Source organism: Myotis davidii, unplaced genomic scaffold (assembly GCF_000327345.1).
Source record: "Myotis davidii unplaced genomic scaffold, ASM32734v1 scaffold334, whole genome shotgun sequence".
Taxonomy (NCBI): Eukaryota; Metazoa; Chordata; class Mammalia; order Chiroptera; family Vespertilionidae; genus Myotis; species Myotis davidii.
Genome location: NW_006285797.1, coordinates 2,140,776 through 2,148,585, shown reverse-complemented (window position 1 = coordinate 2,148,585; position 7,810 = coordinate 2,140,776). Strand labels below are relative to the sequence as shown.

Below are 7,810 nucleotides of genomic sequence, written 5' to 3'. Positions count from 1 at the left end.
AACTGATATGTTTCTCTCTCACATTGATGTCTCTCTCTCTCTCTCTCTCTCTCTCTCCCTCTCCCTCTCCCTCTCCCTCTCCCTCTCTCCTTACTCTCTCTATAAAATCAATACAACAAACATCTCCTGAAGTGAGGATTTAAAATAAAAAAGAAGACAAACATTTTATTTTTCCTTAGCATTGTTTGAGTAATATAATTGTTTTTTATATAATTCTGTTTCAGGTCTATGCCATTTTCTTTTTCTTTGAAGAACTTCCTTTAACATTTCTTGCAATGTAGGTCTACTGGCAACAAATTACCTCAATTTTGTTTCTCTGAGAAAATCTATTTCTCCTCTTTTGAATGATAATGTACCAGGGTACAGGAATCTAAGTTTGTGGGAGTTTTTCTCTCAACACTTCTCTACTCTCTTCTTGTTTGCATGCTTTCTAAGAATAAGTTAGTTGTATTGTTATCTTTGCTCCTTTATAGCTAAGGTGTTTATTTTCTCTGGCTTTTTTCAATAATTTTTTCTTTATTTTGATTTTTTGAAATATGGACATGATTATGTATAGATGTATCTTTTTGGCATTTATTCCTCTTGGTGTTCTCTGAGCTTCCTGGGTCTCTGGTTTGGTGTCTGCCATTAATTTGAGGGAAATTCTCTGTCATTATTGCTTCAAATGTTGCTGCTATTCCTTTCTCTCTTCTCCTTCTGGTTTTACATTGGTTGTATGTTACATTTTTCATAGTTGTCCTATAGTTCTTGGATATTCAATTCTTATTTTGAGTGGGGTTTTTTTTTTAGTCTCTCTTTTTTCAGTTTTGGAAGTTTTATTTCCATATCCTCAAATTCAGAGAGTCTTTCCTCAGCCATGTCAATTAATAAGCCCATCAAAGGCATTCTTCATTTCCATTAGTGGTTTTTATCTCTTTTTGATTCTCTTTAGAATATCCCGTTTTGCTCATATTACACATCTGTTCTTGCATTTTATCTACTTTCACCTTTAGAGCCTTTATAGTCTGTTCCCACAAGAGCTCAGTGAGTATTTCCCTCACTTGAGAAAGGGAAGCTGAGTCAACATAAAGATACAAAATTTGTCTAAGTCTCTTAACTTGTAACTTAAACTCAAATCCAAACTTTCAACTGTGTGCTACACAGCTTCTCAAGATATTTCCTTGTACTAAAAATAACTATGATTTTAAACTGAATAAAGTATATACTATGCATTTTGTGAATTTCGTAATTTGTAGGAGTCCATAGTGTTATCATGGGTGTTTTTATTTAAGAGTTAAGATTTTTGGGAAACATATTTGTTTGACCTGTAGACTCCTTTCCATTATTTTTGTTCCAACCAATTTCCTATTGTTAAAAATGCACAATTGTTTCTAATTAATTTATAGATCTATCATCTCTATGATTGAAAAACTATCTGGCATCCTGTATTAAATGTCAAACTAAGTATTTTGACCTATCATTGCAGTTTCTTATTAAAATATCTAAAATTGTCTAAATTTTGGCCTAAGATAGCTTTTACATTTCAATTCTTTTGTGTTTTTGTTTAAGCAAATGTTTAGTAGTCCAACTTTATCATTCTTGTGAAATAGTCTAGAGATGACATGTATCTACTATAATTTGTTTTTCTATGAAACAGTTCCTTATTTGTGCATCTCATTCCCATCTGTGATTCATCTAAATTTATATTGTTTCTACACAATGGGAAATGGGTATAGAATTTACATCTGAAAATTTTTATATTTCTTAACATTTGCGCATTTTTCTTTTTGTCTACACTCTCCTCCTTCTATAGTATGTCTTTTAAGTAATTCTTTAGAAAAAAATGTGTGATAATATAAAGTTTTTAGAGAAACTATTTTATAGCTACTTTGTGATTATCTCTGCTTATTAGCAAGTAGCACAATTAAAACTGTTTCTTCCCAGTGAATGAGCAGCCGAGCCTGAGAATGGTGCAGTGTTTTATGTAACTCTTGAGCCTGTGGTACCCTGATAACCGTACAGCGAAGCCGTCATTTAGATAAAGAGAGGAACGCAGTTGCACTCATGGGCAATTAACTTTTTTATTAATAAGCTGTTAGCCAATTAAGGGCAGCTTAGACAGTCTCTCGAGTGTGGCTCTGTACTAAGTCCTGAGTAAATAACCTTGTTGGTGTGCCGGCCTGTTTTTTGTTGTCAGGGTGCCCATTCCGTCACAGTGATCCTGAGCTGCTGAAGCAGAAGTTGCAGTCATACAAGATCTCTCCCGGAGGGATAAGCCAGGTAGGTCAGAGTCTGCTCTGCCTCTTCGGTAATGAGGTGCCAGACAGTTCTCTCAGTTTCATTTAACGTCCTTGCAGCGATGCTGTGTACTACTGTCAGGCCTCACGCAGACACCCTGCCTTCCAGGTGAGTTAAGCTAAAGCCTTGACTTTTCTGGTGTAGAGTGCTTGGAAATTCTGGTTCTTTCGTCTGCTAGGCTGCATTTTTATGTTTCTTGGTAATAAGGAAGCTGGAAATCTTTATTTCTCTCAATTTGTCTTGCTATCGCAATTGAGGGCATTGAAACAATTTTTAGAGGAATGCATTGAAGCTTATTAATGAAGCTGAAAATTAATGACATCTTATTTCATTTTGAAAATTGTCTGCTATGCCACATGTAGGTTAGAGCAGAAGATGATGCAATGTGTGCTGGCTAAATGTTCTGCTAAGCATCACCGTTGCTATGTTAAATCTCCAGTTCTAATGTTAGTTCACTAGGTCTATGAAACACATTGTCTTGACATAAACAATTTAGATTTTAAAAAATGCTCCAATATAAAACCAACTATTTAGGAGTATACTTTTTAGTAAATACACTTTTAAAAACTAGTGACACTGCAAAGATTACTGTCTATAGCAGCGATGGCGAACCTGTGACACGTGTGTCAGAGGTGACACACGAACTCATTTTTTTGGTTGATTTTTCTTTGTTAAATGGTATTTAAATATATAAAATAAATATCAAAAATATAAGTCTCTGTTTTACTATGGTTGCAAATATCAAAAAATTTCTATATGTGACACGGCACCAGAGTTAAAACTGTTAGGGTTTTAAACCTGCTTCTACAGAGCCAGAGTCTGGAGGGGAACTTGCCAAGTGTTGGGAGTCCAGCACTGCCCGCTTCCCTGCAGGGGATATGTTCCGAGACTCCCAGTGGATGCCTGATATCGCAGATAGTATCAAACCCTTCAGTAAATACTATGGTTTTTCCTGTACGTACATACCTACACTAGAGTTTAATTTATAAAATTAGGCACAGTGGGAAATTAACAATAATACCTAATAATATAGAGCAATTATAACAATATACTACAATAAAAGTTATGTGAATGTGGATTCTTTCTCCCAAAATATCTTAACTGTACTATACTCACCCTTCTTCTTGTGATGATGTGAGCTGATAAAATGTCTACATGATAAGATGAAGTGAGGTGAATGACATAGGCATAACTTTAAGCTGCTATTGACCTTCCGACTATACGTCAGAAGAAGGATCATCTGCTTTGGGTAGTCCTGGGTTTTGAAGCCATGACAGTGTCGGTGTCAGGAGCAGACTATGTTGATGGTTGGTGAAATTTCCTGTTTTCGGACCACTTTTGACTGCTGTAACTGAAACCACAGGTAATTGGTGGTGGTGTTGGGGGGACTATTGTATACATAGAATATCTTGGGTCTTCTGAAGAAGTGGGATACTATAAGCAGCGGGAGAGGCCATGAAACACTTTCTGGAAGAGATTCTCTTTGAGTTGAGCCTTGAAGGGGGGTTGGGAATCAGGAAGAGAGAATGCATGAATAGAAGGCAGTATGTGCATAATATTATTAGGGTTTCACGTTTAAAATAATGGTCACAAGTACATAAATGTTAGTGGGAAACTTAAAAGAACTAGTTGGTTAAAGAGATTAGTTTTAGAGGTGGGACATGTAAATGGCAGACAGAATGTGGATTTGTAGTACATTAAAGTTAGAATTAAAAATCTGATGTTCTTTCCAGTTGAAATTGTAGAACTGTGAGCTTGGAAGGAACCTTAATTAGAAAGCCATTCTCTTTTATGGAGTCATAGGATGTGACATGCCCATGGTACACAGATAGTAAGTCAGTGGCAGAACAGAAACTGAAGCCAGGCCTTCTAACTTCATGATTATTTTTCTCAATCCCAGGTTACTATAGCACTGCTATCATGAATTTTCTGTGGCAGAGAGGGAGAACAAAATAGTGGAGAGAGGATGTAGGGAGTCAAAAATCACATCTCGAAATGGAATTCTGGCTAAAGCTTCCCTTTGTCAGGCCACAGAAGGAAGTGGAATCTGTGAAGACTGATTGGCATTGAATGGAGAGGGAGGTAATACATTAGGGAAGTAAAGTATCACAAAAGGCAAGGAGAGAATTTGGAGAAGAGGGTATAATAGTCCTTTATAGCTGGGAGACTTATAAGGACCAGGAAAGAAAGATGATATGTTGAGTGGATTACTCAACTTGGATTTGGTGAGAGGTGTCGATGTAATGGTGGAAACCAAGACCACAGTTGAAAGATGAAGGATAAAAAACAGTGGATTGGATTTGTGGATTGAGAGTAAAAGTGAATGACAGCAATATTAATTTAAGTGTCATGGGTGTTTTGTGTGTTTAAGGCTAGAGGAAACCTGAGCCTATTTGCAGAAAAAGAAGAAAACCCATCAGAGAGGGTGGGCCTGATAAAGATCTATGTATATTAAAAAAAAATCCTTCTGTAACCATTGTTATCTTTCCTTTATACCATGATTATACTGTATACGCCTTTGCTTTTATTACACCAATTGTAATTGTTTTTGAAACTATTTATCTTTTCCCACAAGTTTGTGAATTTTCTAAAAGGAGGAATGGATATTTATTTAACTTTCTTTATCATAGTAATTCAGCGACTAGCACTTGGTAGGTCCTTAAAAAATGTTTAAAAGGTAAGTGGGCATATCATACACCTTGGGCATGAAGTAGACGCTGGAGTGTATGTTGGTGGGGTGCAGAGAGAGGAGATTGGCACTCAGTGACAGGGCTAACCTTATTGAAGACTGGGAGAGATATACTTGGACAAAGACAGTGACAGAAAGAGTCATATCCCTTAGTCATTGTGCAAATATAGAGAAAAACTAGAGGTAGAGCAAAGGGAAGTTGATGGAGCATATCAGTTGGCCTTACTCTTCTTTGTAAGGTAAGAAGTCTGATTATTAGCTGAGAGTAAATGGAATGGGAATGGTGTTTTGGACAAAGGAAAAGTCAGGAACTAGATAACAAATTTGATAGGGAATAGAGAAGAAAAGAATTAGAGCAGCGGTTCTCAACCTGTGGGTCGCCAACCTGTGGGTCACAACCGCTTTGGGGGTCGAACGACCCTTTCACAAGGCTCGCCTAAGACCATTGGAAAACACATATATAATTACATATCGTTTTTGTGATTAATCACTATGCTTTAATTATGTTCATTTTGTAACAATGAAAATACATCCTGCATATCAGATATTTACATTACGATTCATAACAGTAGCAAAATTACAGTTATGAAGTAGCAACAAAAATAATTTTATGGTTGGGGGTCACCACAACATGAGGAACTGTATTACAGGGTCGCGGCATTAGGAAGGTCGAGAGCCACTGCATTAGAGGCTTTTCCAGCAATTGTAAAGAATCACTTTTTTAAAAAGTACAGGCTATCATCAAGTCTACCGAGAAGATTGTATTCTGCTTGTACACTCTTTGCTTTAACTCATTTGCATTCCTCCACTTACTCTTGATCTATAAGTAGGTCACTTACTTAGTTGAAGCTGCTTAGTAATTTCCAAATCATCCTTTGGATCTGCATCGCAACTTTTTATCTGATGTATAGTGCATGTGGGCAAGCTGTAAATAGTATATCGCTTTCATTTGACGTCTTTACTGAGTGGATCTCAGTAGAGTGAAGCAGCTGGGGGACTGTGTTCTAAAGGGCAGAAAGTTGATGAATGAAAAATCCATGTAAAACATGTTGATAAATACTTAGCACTTTGGCATCAGTGCAAATTAGATCTTAAATTGTCAAAGTGTAGAAAACACTAAAATGCATGTAAAGTAAAACAACGGAACAGCTTTTATTTCAGTAAAACCTACTTGAAAAAAATACCTTCTACTTTTAGAAATACTTGATGTTAAATATCAGAATTTTGATGACCAGAAGAGAGAGCATATGTGACTTAACTGACATCACATACTTTTTCAACAAAGACATATTTATAGGATCACATTTCATCTTCCTTCTTGAATGAGCTTGGTATTCAGTTTAAGAAGATAGCAACTGAACAACAAAATAAAGCCAAAGAAAATGGGCAGTCCTGCACTTATTCCTCAGCCCTCTCCCCAAAGAGAAAAACATAGAGGTCAGTTCACCCACAAGATAGCAAAATTTGAAATGTGGATACCCCCACAACATAGCTTTAAAATACATGAAGTAAACATGGAGAGAACTGAAAGGACAACTAAGCAAATCCACACTCATATTTAGACACTTCAGCACTCCTCCTTCAGTAATTAATAGAACAAGCAGACAGAAAGAACATCCTTGTGTATATAGAAGACTTGAAGCAACTCTGTCAACCATCTTGATTGACCTAATTGACATTTATAGACTATTACACCCAACAACAGGTTGGGTTTTTCATGTATACATAAAAAATTAACTTGGATAGATGATATTTAGGGGGGCTTAAAAAGCCATTACAAATTTAAATGAACTGAAACTATACAAAATATGTTCTCTGATTATAACCAATACAATAAGGCAAGAAAAATAAAAATAAAAAGCAGATTAGAAAATAAGAAAGAAAAAACCTTTCTCTAGTCTCAATATAATGATTTATGAAAAAAACATCTCAATGAACCTACCAAAACGCTGTTATAACTAATAGATGGTGGGATCTAAGTCAATGCACAAAACAATGGACAATTGGAAACTAAAAAAAATTAAAGTGTCATATGCAATAGTACTAAAAAGACATGTTTTTTAATGTATATTTCAAAATATGTACAAGATCTTTATACTGATGAAAAAAATCAAAGAAGAAAATTGTAAGTACAATTACCTGATTCCAAGACGTAAGTAAAGGTACTGGTTTCTAGATAATGTGTTAGGGAAATGATAAACATAAAGATCAACTGGACAGAATTAGACCCACATATATACGGCCAACTGATTTTTAAACAAAGATTCCCCAGGGAATTCAATAGGGAGAGGATAGTATTTTCAACAAGTAGTTCTAGAACAACTGAATGTCCATATGCCAGGAGAAGGGAAGGTCACAGACACATACCTCACATATTAAATAAAAATTAATTTGAAGTAGATCATAGGTCAAAATGTAAAATGTAAACCTTCTGGAAGAAAAGATGGAAATCTGAATGAGCTTGGGTTTGGAATGTCCCTTGAGAGAACATATTGATAAATTAGACTTTATCAAAGTTAAAATTTTGTTCTGTAAACTGTTAAGAGAATGCTAAAATAAGCCATAGATTGGAAGAAATATTTCCAAATCATATATTTGATAAAATACTTGTTTCAAGGACATATAAAGATGCAAAGAACTCTCAAACGCAATAACAAAACAGTTTTTAAATATGCAAAAGGTTGAACAGACATTTCATCAAAGAAAATATGTGAATGATAAACACATGAAAAAAAAACATTCCTCATTAGATATTAGGGAAATGCAATTTTTATAATGTTTTTTTTCTTTATTGATTTAGGTATTACACATGTGTCCTCATTGCCCCATTACCCCCTATCTTCC

At 35.3% G+C, this 7,810-nt stretch overlaps 1 protein-coding gene across 1 annotated transcript in view; it reads left to right on the top strand.

Annotated features, from left to right (window-relative positions):
* The window catches only part of LOC107182006 (DNA primase large subunit-like), a 102,030-nt gene that overhangs the window by 73,022 nt on the left and 21,198 nt on the right, over positions 1 to 7,810 (top strand). The window contains exon 5 of the mRNA XM_015559476.1: positions 2,177 to 2,259. Within this exon, the coding sequence (XP_015414962.1) occupies positions 2,177 to 2,259 (83 nt within the window). The remainder of the gene's footprint in view (positions 1 to 2,176; positions 2,260 to 7,810) is intronic.